At 40.5% G+C, this 18,013-nt stretch overlaps 3 protein-coding genes across 9 annotated transcripts in view; 2 read left to right on the top strand and 1 right to left on the bottom strand.

The window, feature by feature from the left end:
• Window positions 1-12,517, bottom strand: part of PIGN (phosphatidylinositol glycan anchor biosynthesis class N) — a 93,441-nt gene extending 80,924 nt beyond the window's left edge. For all 4 annotated transcript variants that reach the window (XM_054694000.1, XM_054693999.1, XM_054694002.1 and 1 more), the window contains exons 1-9: window positions 11,928-12,517; window positions 11,347-11,482; window positions 10,104-10,355; window positions 6,052-6,173; window positions 5,480-5,578; window positions 3,584-3,690; window positions 2,169-2,293; window positions 976-1,106; window positions 33-149 (exon numbers count right to left, since the gene is read on the bottom strand). In XM_054694000.1, coding sequence (XP_054549975.1) covers window positions 33-149; window positions 976-1,106; window positions 2,169-2,293; window positions 3,584-3,690; window positions 5,480-5,578; window positions 6,052-6,173; window positions 10,104-10,324 — 922 coding nt within the window. In that variant the 5' untranslated portion in view covers window positions 10,325-10,355; window positions 11,347-11,482; window positions 11,928-12,517. The remainder of the gene's footprint in view (window positions 1-32; window positions 150-975; window positions 1,107-2,168; window positions 2,294-3,583; window positions 3,691-5,479; window positions 5,579-6,051; window positions 6,174-10,103; window positions 10,356-11,346; window positions 11,483-11,927) is intronic.
• Window positions 8,952-9,373, top strand: LOC119243001 (protein BEX1-like). Its single transcript, XM_037508448.2, has one exon. The coding sequence runs from the start codon at window positions 8,967-8,969 to the stop codon at window positions 9,351-9,353; it is 387 nt and encodes a 128-aa protein (XP_037364345.1). The 5' UTR covers window positions 8,952-8,966; the 3' UTR covers window positions 9,354-9,373.
• Window positions 12,518-13,739: 1,222 nt separating the features above from the next.
• RELCH (RAB11 binding and LisH domain, coiled-coil and HEAT repeat containing) overlaps window positions 13,740-18,013 on the top strand; it is an 87,705-nt gene continuing 83,431 nt past the window's right edge. For 2 of the 4 annotated variants that reach the window (XM_037508444.2, XM_037508442.2), the window contains exon 1: window positions 13,742-14,323. In XM_037508444.2, the coding sequence (XP_037364341.1) occupies window positions 13,804-14,323 (520 nt within the window). In that variant the 5' untranslated portion in view covers window positions 13,742-13,803. Of the gene's footprint in view, window positions 14,324-18,013 lie in introns of all 4 variants that reach the window. The other 2 variants (XM_037508445.2, XM_037508443.2) reach the window with 2 other exon arrangements.

The raw sequence follows: 18,013 nt of genomic DNA, 5'->3' as shown, positions 1-18,013 counted from the left end.
TTTGTAAAAACAATAAAAATGAATGTTTATACCTTTCAAAAATGCATCATCAAATTGCTGAGCTGATACTTTTTGGGGATACCTAATTCCAGCTCCCCAGGTAACTAAAGGAGTCAAAGTCTCTGAAGGATGACCAGCCCCATGGGAACCTACAAGACAACAAGAATGATAAGACAGTACAAAGTACCTAAGAACTGATTTATACCTAAATATTTATTGCTTGCAACTCTGTATACAATTAGTTTTAAAACATTCTCAAAGCAAGTCAAGTATCAAACAAAATCAAAAAGTGGAATGTCTACTGACTGGCTGAAAGAATACCAATAAGACTTGGAGGTGATGGCACCAGAGTAGAACCCAAGGCAGAAGGAACAGGGAGCACCCCTTGAGAAGTGGTCCTCCAGTGTGGGGCAGCAGCGGGGACCAGGTCTGCTCGGGAAAGGACGCCAGAGCCTCCACACTTCCTTCTTTCAGGCTACTCTGCCTGGAGAACCAAAATTCCTTCCAAGAGTGGTACCAGCTAAGTAGAATTCTACGTTGTGACTGGGAGACCCAAACCTCATCTTCATCTTTTTTCTCTGTGCACATGTTGTATTTACCCTGGGAATCTCTCAGCGAGGACTGGCTCATGCAGGCGGCATTTTCAGTAACCCTAGGACTCTCAGTAAAAGAACACGAACAACTCGCCCTTTTGCCATCATGCATAGTTAACTCTAGGTAAATAGGTACTTTTGTTTTCTTTCCCACACTTTTCTGTAGTTTCTCCTTTTATATGAAAATATATTTCTTTTACAGCTAGAAGATTCTTTGTATAAAAAAATCTTTCTCATAAATATTAACATTTGAAGTATGCAATATTATGTGCTAGGTATTATACATATACTGAGACACCTAATCCTCTTCAACAGTATATCTGCAAGCTGCATTTACCACTACCTTAATCAGAAACTATACATTACTTAAGGACACACTTACCCCAGTCTGTCATTCCATGATCGGCAGTAAAGATAAATGCCGTTTTTCCATCATTTCCATAAAAATGGTTAAACACAGACACAATTTCTTTTATTCCCTCATCAACTGTCTTAATATTGTCTTCATATTCCCTATTTAAAAAGAAATAAAAAAAAAGAGTAAATTACATTAACTTGGAAAATTTATCCGATATGAGCTCATTATATTCAAAGTCAATAATTCCTGAAATATCTTTATATTTCAATATCTTAAAATCAAAGCTTTTTAGAGATTGTTAAAATTAATTTTTTCCTTTTAAAGAAGCAAAAAAATCTGAAAGTTTTCAGAAATGGTTTTAAAAGGAAGGATTGATTAGGAAAATTTAATGAATGCTCTTGTAAGTCTTAAATGTGATAATGGTGACTTTCAAGTTTACCTCCCACATAATACAAAACATGTTCTTGCTACATCCCTGTTCCAAGTAAAGAATATTTTCATCACCTAGAGTGTTTGTGATATAAGATATAATTAGCATAACACAATATAATACAATGTATTTAGTTTTCCATACAGTTGAACTAGGTTGGTTTGGCATGAATTCTATTATTTAAAGTGCATCATGTAAAAGACAAGCGTGAGGCATTCATTACTGGTAGCTAACTGTTGGCTTCCCAGTTACAGTCAGACTAATCTAAACCAAATTTGAAGTAAAGAACAGAAGCGTAACGTGTATACTTCCTCCTTTTTATGGTCTGCAAAAGTGAGAGAAATATATGCTCTTCTGCATAAGGAATGAAGGGGAAACATAACATATAAAACTGTATACATTTATTTGCTAGATATAATATTGATTAGGTGAAACACAAGGAATAGCAAATTAGGCCTTATGGTGATATAGGATCACCATAAAATGCTTTTAAAAATTACCTGAAATATTTCTAAAATACATACCATTTTCCCTCCCAACCCTGGAATATGGAATATAAGTACAAGAAATACTTTACTTATATTAATGTGCAAGGTGACCAACACAGGGAATTTTATCCAATATATCATACTATAGCTCACATAATTGAGACTGTATTCTGCTTTAGAATTAATTAAAATATAATTTCTGCTGTTAATTACAAAGAAAACATCATAACACTTTAAAAGTTGAAACATTATAGCTGATACCCTCAAAAACATAAAAGTAAGCACACTGTTAAAATTACCTAGATGATGGTCGGTGAGCATGTCCATTTGTATCTACTCCTAATAAATGTAAGAAAAAAACTATTTTGTCTTCATTTACTTGAGAAAACAAAGACTGGTTGTTTCTGGCAGCATGAAAGAATTCCTATACGTAACAAATCAGTGGAAAAGATTTAGTTCATATATTTTATTTAAAAAATAATTCTGAACACATTCATGAAATTCGTACATTAACACTAACATTAAATAATCTTGTTTTGTTTAAATTTGACCTCAGGACATATCAAAACAAAGTTCTTGTTAGCTCAGACATCTATCTGTGTTCAAATAACAAGGAACGATTCTCTATCTTATAATTAGGCCAAAAAAAAGTTTGGAAATCTTGATTTCATAACATTAACCACCCTATATCTCACTACAGTGGCAATATCTGAAGGGGAATCCTATCCTTCCAAAATCCCAACAATAATGTAAACCAATGTTACCGCAATTAAAAAAAATACTAATACAGCAGACTGAAGAAATATTTAACAAGAGTCCAAAACAAAAGAGTACTAGAGGCAACAGCTTAGGAATGCTTTATTATCACTTATAAATGTTTTCAGAGCTGCACTAATTGTCCTGTCTGTTGCCACCCTCATACAACCATAATCTTTCACTCGGAAGATTGCAAATAGTCTCATAGCTACTTCCTTTACCCCAAGGCTAGATTCTGTTCTTCATGCTGCGTGGTTGAAAAATGTTCACTCAATGAAATCTGTTTCCAAAATGTTTATATTAATTCCAAATGAAAACTGGAATGGTAAACCTCTTCTGAAAGAAAGCATTCACTTTGTACTAACATATACATGAACATGTAAGCAAGTACCTATGGAAACTACTATTAATTTATTTTAAATAAGTCAACAGGCTAGGTCAAGACATAGAATTATCGTTCACATAAACATCTCTAAGACATTAATTTTAGCAAGAGATATTTAAATTTCCGACAAAAGTCTTATGGTAGTTTCTGCAAGAGAACAGTTAAATTCCAAAGATATAATTGAAAGCTAGAAAAAAGAAAAAAAAAAAAAGAAAGAAAGAAACAATAAAACTTAGCAACCAAGCTTGAGTTAAATCTGTAATTTGTTCCATTTGATAAAAAATACTCAGCTATGCAAAAATTATAATTCATTCGTAAATGGACAAAAGATCTGATAAGCAAGGAAATACTCATTGAGGAAATAGATAGCTATTACCTTTCAGATAGGTGGTCTTTTGACAAAAGATGTGAAATATAGAATCCAGTCTTTTAATAAAATGTGCTATAACACAGAACTTTCAAGTTCAAGCAAGGAGGAAAAAAAAACTAAGATGCATTTAATAACAAAACCATTTCTACAACTTCAGGTACAAATGTGTGCGCTGTAGACTAATTCCACTCAATAGTACGTACCTTAACTCTATCAAAAACCCAGGTGTCCAGCTTTGATGCATCTTGGGCACCAAAATCCTCATTTTCAGAGTCATACGTATGTGCAAATACGTGGTCTCCACTAGCACCTGAAAAGGAAATTGGGGGGGTGTGTGGAGGGGAACATTAACAACCTTTTAAACTGTTAAAAATATGAACTAGTTCTTTTTTTCTTTTCTTTTCCTTTATATTTTAAAATGACAGGTTTATTAGGAAAAGGCAGTCACAGGCGGGCAGGAGAGCTATCTGAGCTAGTGTTTTAAAGATTTTTTGTGAGTAAACAGAATTTTTCACAACGTACAATGGGGAAGAGAAAGATGGGTAGATGATTAATATTTAACAGATGCTGCTGCTTTTTTGTTCTCAAAATAAAATATTCCAATTTTGCACACTACATGTAAGTTAATTAACTTGCCAAAATCACAATGCTAAGACACAACAGCATAAAATAACAGCAAAGTCCAGCTCCCTGTAAAAATTAAACTATTCAAAAACTATGTGCATTTTAGGATTTTATAATCTAAAATAAGTGGTTGACAAAACTTCCTAAAGCAAGAAGAAAATTCAAATATTTCACTTCTTTTATTCATAGGGTATATATTTTTCTTAATACAAGGGATTATATAATGTTACTGCCAAATAATTTGAGGGATCAACAAATATATTAATTATACATTTGTAAGATTTTATTAAGAATCTATAGTTTAATGATTTTTGAGTTAAATAGTTAAATGGGTTCTTACGGTTATAAGGAAGACTATAACAAAGCAATAATAATCTCTCACCAGTTCAGCCTAATGACACTATTCTACTGCTTAGTCATTCTACTTCCCAAATCCTAAGTAAAGATCTGACTGGGTTTATTGGTTACCATTCCTACTGACTGTCTCTGATTCAGGCATTGGTCCTGTTCTATCAACTGTGATCAGCTTAATCTACCCTCACTACACCACCAGTCACCCTCAACACTAAACTACCTCCTAAGAAAAATGTACATAAATGGCAAGCAGTTGGAGGTTTTTGCAGCCTGCCATACATAATAATGTTCTACTAGCATACATAAAATTCTAAGTATATATTACACTTTCATGATATAATTACAATAATTACAATTACAATTATGTAAATTATACCCATGGCTAAGAATAATACTGCAAATGCATCATGAAGTGAAATGGCCATTCTGCTCCCATTAAAAACCATTTCATGACATAAAATTCAAAAGGGATCCGCTGACTCTATAAAATAACATAAAGGAATTTTCCAATCAAGAGATGTTCTAATACTTGAAGAAAACTCATGCACAGACACAAACAACAAACCCAAAAGATGTGAATTAAGTTGTAAAGATAGAAGTACAGCTACAAGCTTTAACATTAATCTTTATGTATCTACTAATGCCTTAATAATTTATCAAATGTACTAAACATCAACATCCTGAAGAGTTATGTGATAAGCATGTTGCCAAATGTTTCACATGAAGTATCTAATTTAATCCTAAAAACAAGTCTTTGATATAGAAGTAATAAGTTACTATTATTACATTTTACAAAAAAGGATAACTGAAGTTCAGAGATATTATCTAACTTGTCCAACATTATAAAGCTGTTAAATGTTAGCGCCATAAACCACTGCATCAAATCCAAGATACTAATAAGTGTACATCCCAACATTTCAAGTACAACTTATATAGAAAAATCAAATACAGAAAAGCTGGTATGCCTAGCCATTGTTAACACACATCCCTGTTTCAGAGATGCTGAATGTATGAAAACATGTATCTCAAAATCAATATAATGAATAAGTAATATATAAAAAACTACCATATTAATTTCTTGCCTTTTTACTCTCTGATGAAACATAATCAATGACTCTTACCTTTGGCAAACATAGTCAAGATATCTGGGCTCCCCCAGCTCCATGTGTACTTGCTTTCATTAAAAAGAGAATCAAATTCTACAGGATTTTCCTTCCATCCTTCACGTCATTGAGAAAAAAAAGGAAGCAATAACAAGAGTAAAATAGATATATGGGGAAGTGGCCCCTGAAGAAGTACTTTTAATAACAATGGGAATTAGTTGCAGAACAGCTCAAAACTAATAATTGACTTTATGTTACATGTATTTTATGTTACATGTATTTTGTCACAATTTCTTTCAAAAACCTCACAATAAATAATTTACTTCTTACTGAAATAAGACTCACTTTGGAACTTTGGACATGTAAGAAAACCATGGATCCACTCAATCAATAACACAAAATGGTAAAAGACTGAAGCTTAATTCTTAAATCAATACCAGTGTGTAAACTTTTCCAGGGGTAAGGCATGCTAAAACACTTATCAGAAGTATCACAAGACACACTACACTTTGTGTCATGATTCAGTATGAAAGAAGAAGTATTTATGCAATAAATTTTTCATATGATAAAATCATCTAAGTAGACCATACCTTTGGCAACTGCACTAACATCTTCATAAAACCCAGCTATCAGGGCTACATGACCTGGCCGAGATTCAGTTGGCACACGGGTGTGAGATATCCCCCAGCTGCCTTCATGCATTATGATGCTTCTAAAAGATATTGCAGAGGAATAGTTATCATAGACTGTGATCAAGTCATTGTTGAGGCTTTAGAAAAATAAGATTATTACAGAAGGAATCAAACCAAAAAAAAAAAAAAAAAAGCCAGTCAAATTTAAGAAGGAATCTTTTTGACCCCAGCTGAGTGAGCCCTAGCCCTCTGACCTGCTAAGATGAGGACCAGAAGCGAAACCAGGTAAAGGGAAGAAAATCACCCAACTATGGAACAGAATCATGAGACAAAACACACTATTGCCATTTTAACCCAAGAAGTACTGACATGGCTTGTTACATAAGGAACAACAGCTAAACACAACACTATTCTATCCATGTTAAGTTTTATTAGTGTGATGATGGTATCGTGATCATGTAGGAGAACGTCCTTGAAGCAGATAGATGCATGCCAAAGAGTTTAGGGATGAAGCCTCCAAAAAATCATGCTTCTAAACTGTTAGGGAACAAATAGTTTAAAGTTAAAGCATGTGTGTTCAGGTGTATAGGAATGTGTATTGAGAGAAAGGATGCAAATATGAAAAAAAACTGCAAATTGTTCAAACTAGGTTTAGGGTATATAGGTTAATAATTTCAACTTTTCTATGGTTGAAAAACTCTCAAAATAAAAAATTGAGGAAAGGAGACCTCCCCAGTGGCACAAGGGGTTAAGACACAACCTATAAAGCTGTCTGCAGCCTCTGCAGTATGAGTTCAATCCCCAGGTGGTCAGGGAGCTACCCACATGGCACAGCAGACCTTTCCTGATTCACCCGCTCCTCCCCTCAGCAGTGTATTTCAGTCAGTTTGCCTGTTCTGTTCCCCACTCTGTTCTGTTCCCCACTCTGTCTCTGGTGAATCCGCTCAAACCCCCCCCCCCACACCTCTGGCCTGTACCCCAGCTCTTGTATGCATAAATGATTATTTTTTAAAAAACAAATAAAAAATTGAGGAAAGGAAAATGGCTACACTCCTGTTAGAAGTAAAACTATATTGCTCCATTTGAGATTAAAACAGGCAATATGTTTCTTTTGCTAAAATGTATCAATATTCTTCAGTTGTATCACAATGATTCATATTAGATGTGGAGAAGAAAGCAAAGCCACCACCATGTCCTTGCAGGTAGAAGGCCAGCATAGCAACAAGTTGTGAAACACTGCAGTGTTTTTATTTTCAAAATAAATGCTTGACTCTGAAAAGCTCTGCAGAAAAATGTAAGTACTAGTTTAGATACTTTTAATACTGATTTACCTCATAATAAAGGTATTTTGTATAAAACACATACATAGTAAGTAAAAGGCTATAAAACCACTAACCCACATTTTTTCTTAAAGATTTATTTATTCATGCATACAAGAACCGGGGTACAGGCCAGCTGTGCAGGAGGGTGAGAGTATTCACCAGAGACAGAACAGGGACCAGAACAGGCAGACTGACTGAAATACATTGCTGAGGGGAGCAGCAGGCGAGGCAGGAGAGGTCTGCTGCACCATGCAGGTATCTCCCCAGCCAGCCAGGATGGAAGGGATTGAACCAGTGCTACAGAGGCTGCAGACAGCTTCACAGCGCTGCGCTCAACTGCCGGTGCAACCAGGGGAGGCCCCCACTAACCCACATATTAAAGGATAAATATTGTTCAACTTCTTCAGTTATATAATGAAAACTGAGCTCAAACACAAAGGGAGTTCTCAAGAAATTTGGATACCTCTGTTTTAAAGCATTTTGATCAATTCAGATCAATTTTTTAAAATATGAAGACTGGAACAAATAGAACCTTTCAAAAACAGATTTAGAATGAACCAGAAGATTCCTGAAACTGTAAGCACACAACAGAATACAACACAAGGCACATCCCCTGTGGCAGCCTTGGGGCCACAATAAAACACCCATAAGAGAAACCAGGGCTGCCAGAAAAGCTTGCCTCTTCCTTAACAACCAGTATATTTTCATCTTGTTAATTTTTCAATGGCCTGCATTTTTTAACTTTCTTTGGCAACTAAGAAATCCACCTAAATATAGCCCTTAAATTTTTGAAATCACCCAATTATATCCCACAAATTTGTAGGAATTTGTTATACATTTGTGAATACTGAACTTAATCCTGACTTGATCTATTTTCCTACTCAGATTTTCCTAAATTGCCCTGAGTTGTTCATTTTTTAATCCTTTATTATGGAATTCTTTGAGCCACCATAAATTTATTTTTGGAAATTCAACATAAAATTCAAGTCTATTCATTCTTCTGGGAATCAACAAATATTTATTAATCACCGACTATGTTCTAGGAATTAAGAGATAGGTGTGTGCAAAGCAAAACCCCAGACTTCAAGGAACTTGCACAGGCTAAGTACTATAAGGGAAAATAAAACAGGATAAATAGAATGACGATGGGTGATGATGACAGATGGGTACAGGGAAAGATGGAATATTTTAGATAAATTTCCACTTGAATTTGAATTTTAAATACTTCAAAACATAAAAGGCTTTTGAGGAGCTTGCTACTAATTGGGAAAAGAGCAATTGTTTGCAGAATCCCCATAAGTTCAAACATTAAACATGTCTTTTCAAAGTCACTTAAGAGAATCTAAAATTATGGGGGTGGGGTGCGGTGGGGTGGGGAGGAGGGTGAGCTCTGCGGTGACTGGGGGCTCTCACATAGACCCGGAGCTCTAAGGCAACTGCATGGCGGGCTGGCATCCGGCCGGGGAGCGCAGAGCAGGTCTGCTGGCGCAAGCGGCACAGCGCACCTCACAGCGTGAATCGCGAGGAGACAGCAAGGCTAGGCCCAGGATAATGGAGTCCAAAGAGGAACAAGTGGCAAAAGATCTCAACATGGAAAATACCAACGCGGGGCATGAGAAAAAGGAGGAAAAGGAGCACGACCCTAATAAAGGAGAGCCCTTGGCCCTCCCTTTGGAAGCTGGTGAAAATTCTTTGCCTAGAGGAAGCCATAGGCGGTCCCACGCCCGGCAGCCCATCCAGCAGTATAGATGGGCAGTGATTGAGAAGCTTGGAGAGCCACAGGCGAGGGTGAGAGAGGAGAATATGGAAAGGACTGGGGAGGAGGTGAGGCAGCTGATGGAAAAGCTGAGGGAAAAGCAGTCCAGTCAGAGTCTGCGCGCAGTTAGCACAGAGCCCCCTCGCCAAGACCATCATGATGAGTTTTGCCTTATGCCTTGAATCCTGTTGTTTCGCCTGAAGCTAATGGGGAGACATGCCTGCTTCCTAAACTTACATGTTTGTGATGTACCTTTGTTGTAAACCTTTTGATGTCATTAATTTCTGGTGGGTCTCTTACTACCAACTTAGAGTTGAATGTTGTGTTTTTCAGCCAGCCTGTAAGATTTTGTTAGCAGAGGAATTTTACCTATTGCATGGGAAAAAGCTCATTATATATTGTGAAGTTAATAAAGCAGTTTAAAAAAGCAAAAAAAAAAAGAGAGAATCTAAAATTATAATGAACAGTGATACAGACTTGGAAGAGTTTTATGTATCTTATAAAAGATGTATCTTAAGTTGAAGTCTATATCTGCTAGTTAATCACAATTATAATTAATAGTTCATTAATATTTATGCTAGTCGTTATGTTATTTTAAAAAATTAACAGGGTTTTTTTAAAAACATTTATTTATGCATACAAGAGCAGGGGTACAGGCCAGAGGTGAGAGGGATGAGAGGATTCACCAGAGACAGTGTGGGGAACAGAACATGTGGGTGGACTGAAATACACTGCTGAGGGGAGCAGCGTCTGCTGCCCCATGTGGGTAGCTCCCTGGCTGGGATCGAACTCATGCTGCAGTGTCTACGGTATGCTTCAATAGGTTGCGTCTTTAACCCTGTTCCTTCTCATTATTATCCTTGTGCCTAATGTGAGATAAGTAGAATCAGAGTATTTTCCAGAGATGTCTTCATACCAGTTGACATGCTTACCTAATAAATGGTGCTCTAGAATTTCCATTTTCATCTAATTCATAAATTTTATCTGCTCGCAGGCCATCAGCAACAAAAAGAACTAATCTTCTGGCTGGAGGAGGCAATGGTGTAAACTGAGGAGTCATTCCATGAACCAAAGGAGATGTAAAGTAAATGTCAAAGATGGAGGCGAAGAACACACAATGTACGAACAGTCCCAAAATAAAGAAGAGCATCATATCCAGCACAAGTACTTAATCTTCAAAAAAACTGAAAGAGGGGACAGAATTAAATATAGGTAAACTTTAATACATTGACACATACTTTCTCATTTTTTGAAGACTGCAAGTAAATTGAATATATACTTTAAAGTACTGTTGATCTTAGGTCATTTTCATTTGTTGTGGTAACAACAAACATTTTTTAATAAGAGATAATACTGAAATCAAACACATGATAAAAGTGCACTCAAGCAAAAAAGAAAAAGGTCAAGTATAAGAGGCAGTTAGCTTGGTGGTAGGTATGGTGTGGTGTGGTCACACATACCTGCACAAGTGTGAAACTACTCCCCTCAGTGCCACAGTATTGTAAACCAATCTTACCTCAATAAAAATAAACAGAAGTATACCAAAATAGGCAATCAGCATCAATAAATTATTTATAATAAATTTAAATACATAAAATTAACATAAGATCAAAAAGTAAAAAACAAGATGCGCGGGAGGGTGAGAGGATTTATTTATTTATACATACAAGAACCAGGGTACAGGCCAGATGTGTGGGAGAGTGAGAGGATTCACCAGAGACAGAGCGGGGAACAGAACAGGAAGACTGACTGAAATACATTGCTGAGGGGAGCAGCGGGGAGACAGGAGAGGTCTGCCGCGCCAGGTGGGACCCTCGCCCAGCCCGGCAGGATCAAACAGGCGCTGTAGAGGCTGCAGAGAGCTTCACAGTGTGGTGCTCAACCACCTGCACCACCCAGGAGGCCCTACTGAAATGATTTAAATGTTTGAAAAAAGGCGATCTTTTCCATTTTCATAGTTAAGATACATGCCTTAATGACTATCCTGATTATTCAATGAAACATTACCTGTATAGACCTAGATTAATGTAACTCCTATAAATAGAAAACTTCCCAACAATATTAATAATAAATTATTATAAGTACAGATCAGTAATAATTAATACTCCAGTATATGCTACTTCTTAAAAAATTTTGATAGGTAAAGCTCTCTGTATTGTGGAAAAAAGTACTTACTGAGAAGATTGGTCAGTTGATGTGTGTTATGAGCTTGGAGAGTCATATAAACAAGTCCATGATTATAGGATATGAAGTACAGATTTGCATAGAAAAGCAATCATAGAAGAATTTCTATATCCAATTTCTCACAGCCCTGAGGAAACATAATTTAAATCTATTTTCAATTTATATTTTATATTCAGACCTTAAAGAGAATCCCTTGTTTGTTTGTTTGTTTTTTAAGATTTATTTATTTGTACAAGCACTGGGTACAGTCAGAAGCGTGTGAGGGTGAGAGAATTCACCAGAGCCAGAGCGGGGAACAGAACAGGCAGACTGACGAAGTACACTGCTGAGGGGAGCAGCGGGCGGCAGGAGAGGTCTGCGCGCCATGTGGGACCCTCGTAGGTGGCCGGGGATCGGACTTAATTGCTTTTCCTACCCTGAGTTGCTATTGATACTTGTTTTATTTTTTAAAACCTGTCAAATATTCTCAATATAAACTAATGCTGTATTAATTGATAAATTACTACAATAATGACATTTATTGTGTAGGAGGTACCAGGCAGTATGACAAGCACATTTCTAATTCTGTATACCTTCAGTATGGCTTTGACAGATGAATGTTAAGGCTGAGAGAAGTCACAGCAAATAATTGGTAGAACTGGGCTATGAACTTCAGGCTCTTCTACCTGATAAGCACAATCTTTTAGCTCCTTTGAATACTCATTGGCATGGTGGACTCGACCAGGTCATCAAACGTCTCCAGTCTCAAATTCATTTATCTTTCTACTGATGGGACAGCAGCTATTTTGAAGGACCTATAATGTGTGTATTAAACGTGTGTATTAAATGCTGGTGCTTCCTGAGCCCTGAGAGTTTGCTATTTATCCAAGAAGAGGCAAGTGGATTCAAGCAAATGGTTTGCATTAATTTCAGTTTACCCAGACTCAGCAAACCAGTTTTCATTTGCTTGAGACTTTGGTTTGCTTTGGTTTTGCATATTTGGGGGCTGGGGGGAGGGAGCGAGAGGGGGACATTGTTACTACTAATGTAAGGGGGAAAAGGCTGTCCTAAAGCTAATTCCATACAGGCTTTGTGGACTCCACCCCCACCCCAGGCCAAAGCCAAAGACCCTGGGAACTCCAAATCCCATCACCACCCAAGGGAAGGTGGCTGGGACCTGAGGGTGGGGTTAAGCAGCCAGGTTGGTATAAAACCAGACACGTGGGCTTTGGGGGTTCCCCCATTTTGGCTCTCCGCCAGCTCGTAGCCTCTGGCCAGCTCGGAAAGTGCTTTTTGGGTTTCCAGGTCGGCAGATCGGGTAGGACGCATTAAAGACTTTATTTCCCTATTTTCTCCCTGAGTTGTCCATTTTCCTTATTTCCTTTTCCCTTGTAAATAAACCTTTTATGAACCTTTTGTGTGTACCTGTAGTGGAGTATTCATAAGCCCCTTTTTAGCGCGCGGGTGAGGACCCACAGCCAGGAACCCGTTCATTATCGGGGCTGCCCTATAACACTAAGCGTTGAAAGTATTTTTATTTATCCAAGCAGAGGCAATCGGGATAGTCACAAAGTCAAGTTCGCATCTGCCTGCACGTGGGACTGTCCGACTGCCTCTGCCGGACAAACAGCCAACTCCGGGGCGCAGCACCCACCCCCCCGCATTTAACACACTGTCGCCCCCGCGCTTCCCTCGGAGCGGGACGGCGCCCCCGGACACGCAGGGGCGTGCGGTGCCCGCGCCGGGCCGAGCCGCAGGCGGGCGGGCAGCCCGGGGAGAGCGGGGAGGGCGAATCCGGCCGCCGGCCCGGGCCCCGCGGAGGAGCGGGCGGGCTCAGGCGCCGGGGCGGGCGCGGCCGGCCGTTCCCGGGGTCCCCTCGGGCCCGCCCGATCTTGGGGGTGGCCGCTGCAGGGCGAAGGCAGGACCCCGGCCTGCGGCCCCTCCCCGCGACCCCAGAGCCCGCAGCCCCGAGTCGGCCCCCTGGACCCCCAAGCGCGGAACGCCCCCGGCACCTACCTGTCCGGCCGCAGCTCTCGCGATAACTCCAGGCCCCGCCTCCGCCATGCCAGTCCTGTGCTCCGGCCAATCATGCAGGAGCAGGGGCGGGGTTTTCCTTTGAGCGGGGAGCGGGGCCTTCAATCTTTGCTCGTTGGCGCTGGGAGTGGGCGGGGCGGAGACGGGCTCAGGCGGGGAGCGGGGGCGGGGCCTGCTCGGCTTCTCGCGAGATTGGGGACCAGGAAGACGCCTGCAGAGCTGGGCTGCTGGTGCAGCAGCGGTTGGAGCGGCGGCCGCGGCTGCTCGGGGTCCTCTGCGCCCGCGCCCGCGCCTGGTCCCCTGGTGGGGAGGCGGGGGGCGGCCCGGCCCGGGCCCGGGCTGTGGAGGCGCTCGGTGCCGGCTGAGACTCGGGGGGGATTCAGGCCGCGGCCTGTCAGCCGGCGAGGGAGGCGCCCACACGCCTGACTGGATAAGATGGCGGCCATGGCGCCCGGGGGCAGCGGCGGCGGCGTGAACCCGTTCCTCAGCGACTCCGACGAGGACGACGACGAGGTGGCGGCGAGCGAGGAGCGGCGGGCGGGACTCCGGCTGGGCGCCGGGAGCGGCCTGGATCCCGGCTCTGCGGACTCGCTGTCGCCCCAGGACCCCGTGGCCTTGGGCGGCGGCGCGCGGCCGGGGCTCCCGGGGGAGGCGTCGGCGGCCGCGGGGGCCCTGGGGGGCCCTGGGGAGCCCCCGGCCCGGTTGTCGATTGACGCGATCGCCGCTCAGCTGCTGCGCGATCAGTACCTGCTGACAGCCCTGGAGCTGCACACCGAGCTGCTGGAGAGCGGCCGCGAGCTGCCTCGGCTGCGCGACTACTTCTCCAACCCGGGCAACTTCGAGCGGCAGAGTGGGACCCCGCCGGGGATGGGGGCGCCGGGCATCCCTGGAGCCGCGGGCGTCGGAGGCCTGGGAGGCCGGGAGCCCAGCACGACGTCGGGCGGGGGACAGCTCAGTAAGTGACCGCAGCCTGTCGCCCCGTCGGGGTTGTTGGGGTTGCAGTTTTGTGGGGGAAGGGGGTGTTTCTGAGAATTGGGGCGTTTTCGAGAGAAGGGGCGGGGGGCGAAGTCTTTGAGGTGGGCGCAGAGGATCTGGCGAGACTGTCCCCTGCGTGCCTCCAGCCCTGGCCTGAGTTGACGTTTGCTCCCGGCTCCCCTTTGGGGTCTGGGTTTATAAAATCGCCAGAGTTTCCAGGTCACTGACTGTCGGAACTCAGAAGGTTCCCTGGTGAACCAGCTTGTCGCGTTCATCGTGGTTCCTTCTCCTCCACCTTCCTGAATCAGCACCCCCAGGAAATAGTGTTTCTCGGAACCGGCTTGCTGCAATTCCTTGCTTAGAAGTCGAGAGAGGAAGGAATGGGAAGTGTAGTTTCTCAGCAAAGTCAGGTCCGCTGAAGACCCTCTCTTTGTCTTTGGGTTGACTTTCTCACTCAAAAATTGAGTTTTCTGTGTGAATGAGGTCTGTGTCGTTCAATTTCGATGCCTGCATTTCAGTAGTTTCCAAAATGACAGGCACTGTTAGGAGCAGGGTAGGCAAGCTCCGTCTGCAGTGTGCCGCCTGGTCCCGTCTCTGCATAAGGTAGAAATTTGCTTCTTGCCTTGCAATCATTTTTAGAAGTTCAGCGTAATCCTTTACCCCAATCGTCTTCTATTTATGACGTTACTTAGGGTTTTTGAACTTACTGTAAAGATGTATGCTGGGTTCCCCGTGTCCCCTTTTGGGAGACATCCTAGATTTTTCCCTTATGCTGGTGTGAGGTGTTTTTGTGTGTTGTTATATATGACATATGTATATAGTACATGTGGAGTTTACTAACATAAGTTAAATATGTAATTTAAAGATTGTATTAAAATTGATCATTTTTTGTTTCTGTACTTTATTTTTTTTTTTTAAAGATTTATTTTTGCATAGGAGAGCTGGGACACAGGCCAGAGATGGGGGTGGGGGTGTGTGTATGAGAGGATTCACCAGAGACAGAGTGAGGAACAGAACAAGCAGATTGACTGAAATACACTGCTAAGGGGAGCAGCTGGCAAGACAGGAAAGGTCTGCTGCGCCATGTGGGTAGCTCCCTGGCTGGCTGGGATTGAACATGTGCTGCGGAGGCTACGGACCACTTCATAGTGCGGTGCTCAACTCCTTGTGCACCAGGGAGGCCCTGTTTCTGTACCTTTAAGTGGTAACAGAGATTTATGTTGAGAAACTCAGATTGAGCAAAAGTTCAGAGTGCATTTTCTATCAAAGTACATCCTCAGTAGATCCCCCTATCTAATATAGAATTTTTCCCAGTAAGTATACATATTTATTTATAGCTTAACCTCCTTCAAGACCCCAGCTCCAATATCATCTTTGCAAATGCTTGCCACACTCTCCAGACTTAACTTAGTTACTTGGCTCTCTCTCATTGTAGTGCTTTCAATAAAAACACCCGATGTGAACACACAGTGCACCAAAGAAGATAAGCTAATGGCAAAAATAAAATTATGCTAATGGTAAAATGTTCAGGAAAAGGAGCTCTGCATCTCTGATCCTCAGGGAAATTAAAATTAAAACCACAATGATATACCACAGCACTCTTACTAGGATGAGTTAAATAAAAAGCCTGAAAATACTAAGTGTTGGAGGAATGTATGTAAATTGCAACTCTAATACACTGGTGATGGGAATTTTCACTGGTATAACCACTTTGGAAAACAGTTTGTGTCTTATAAATGTAATATTAACTGTATGTATGACCCAGCAATTCTATTGCTAGGTATTACCCAAAAGAAATGAAAACGTGTTCATCGAAAAATTTGTACAAACATGTTCTTGGCAGCTTTATTCCTATAGTCCAAAACTGGAAAAACACAAATGCCCAACCTCAAATGAATGGATAAACCAAAAAAGAATGAACTACTAATACAAAGGAAAAGGTGGATGAATTTCAAAAACATTGTGCTGAAGTCAGACAGAAAAGAATATATGCTCCATGATTGCATTTATATGAAACTTTAAGGCAGACAAAACTTATTTATAAAAATGGTTCTCAATCAGGGAAAAGTGCCCCCTCCCTTTGCCTGTAAAGGACCAAAGTCCTTTATCAAATCTGTGGTTTACAAATATTTTCTCACAATATAATTTGCTTTTTCTTTTTTTAAGTAATGTCTTATGAACAATTTTTTTACTTCATTATGTCAAAAGACAACTAATGAGTTTTTCTTTAATGATTCATGCTCTTTTATGTCCTATACATGAAATATTTACCTACCACAAGATTGCAAATTTTTTTCTCCTCTTTTAGAAGTCTTACAGTTTTAGCTTTCACTTTTAAGTCAATAATGTCAGGACTGCCTTTTAATGAAAGTATCATAGAAAGATGAAATACTTCTTAAATATTCCTATAAATGTGTAGACATTTTCAGTATAAGCGATAGTACTGTATAAGAGTAAATGCACTGTATATTTCATATATTAGTACCTATAAATGCCTTATCTGGTCAGAAAATAGATAAATGGTAAATTGGTCTGTGAAGCTGCTTAGTGACTAGCTACTGACCACACAATTTATATTTTAGGAATACTTAAGAAGACTCTTTCCTACTGGACTACTGCCTATTTTTAAATGTTCTCTATATTTAGTTCTAGCATATTGATTGCTGCTAGTTGGGTTATGATTTTACAACGTTCAGTAAGCAATTTTTGGTTTATTGACAGTTTAAAGATTGGTAATATGGACTATCTAAAGCATTCGCTTATTTTTTTAATGTATTTTGGTTTTTGTCTGATCTGATAATACTTTTTCAGAATAATCACTATACAATGAAAAGTAGTTTCCTTTATTTAATGATGTCTAAAAACAATTTTATTTTGCAAGATACAGTGAATTTTTTCCTAAATATCTGTTGATGTGGTACATTATTGTGAATTTTAAGAAATATGTATTTGGTTATCCAGATGACAAATATATTTCTTAAACCTATTTGGTCTTCATATCACAGCTCCCCAACACCTTGTATTTTCCTAAGTGTTAATAGTGATAAAGATGTCTCATTATGTTAATGAAGTGACATTTTAGGGAAGCACCTGAGGCTGGTGAGGAAACTAGTCTTGTGATTAGAGGATTGGAACTAACAGTCTTACCCTCTGACCTGCTGGAAGGAGTGATGAGTTAGAGGTTGAGTTCTGTTGCCAATGGCCCATGACTTAATCACTTATGTCTGCATAAGGAAGTAAGCAGGCACCCACAAAAATCCAAGAGGGAGGGCCTTAGAGAACATAGGGGGTAGTAAACATGAACATTTTGGAAGAATAATTCACCCAGAGGGTGCATGGAAATTCTTAGACTTTTCCCCATGCCTTGTGCTAGTTGTCTCTTCCATCTGCTTGATCTTGAATAATATCCCTTATAATAAATCATTGACCTAGAGAGTAAATGGATTTCCTGAGTTCAGTGAGCTGCTCTAGCAGATTAATCAAACCTGAGGAGGGTGACCTGGAAATCTCTGATCTATTGCCAGTCGGTCGAAAGCACAGGTCTTACAATTTGTGAGTCACACAGAGGGACGTCTTGGAAAACTGAGCTGCTTAACCTGTGGGATTTGATGCTCTCTCTGAGTAGACAATGAGGCAGTTGAGTTATATTCTCAAACACCCTGCTGGGGTC

Source organism: Talpa occidentalis, unplaced genomic scaffold (genome assembly GCF_014898055.3).
Source record: "Talpa occidentalis isolate TD23 unplaced genomic scaffold, MPIMG_talOcc4v2.1 talOcc4.13, whole genome shotgun sequence".
NCBI classification, from domain to species: domain Eukaryota; kingdom Metazoa; phylum Chordata; class Mammalia; order Eulipotyphla; family Talpidae; genus Talpa; species Talpa occidentalis.
The sequence above is the reverse complement of the archived record's forward strand: the minus strand, read 5'-3'. Positions and strand labels throughout refer to the sequence as shown.

What these genes read in the sequence shown, in the direction of transcription:
- LOC119243001 (XM_037508448.2), top strand. Translation starts at nt 8,967, where the DNA reads ATGGAGTCCAAAGAGGAACAAGTGGCAAAAGATCTCAACATGGAAAAT.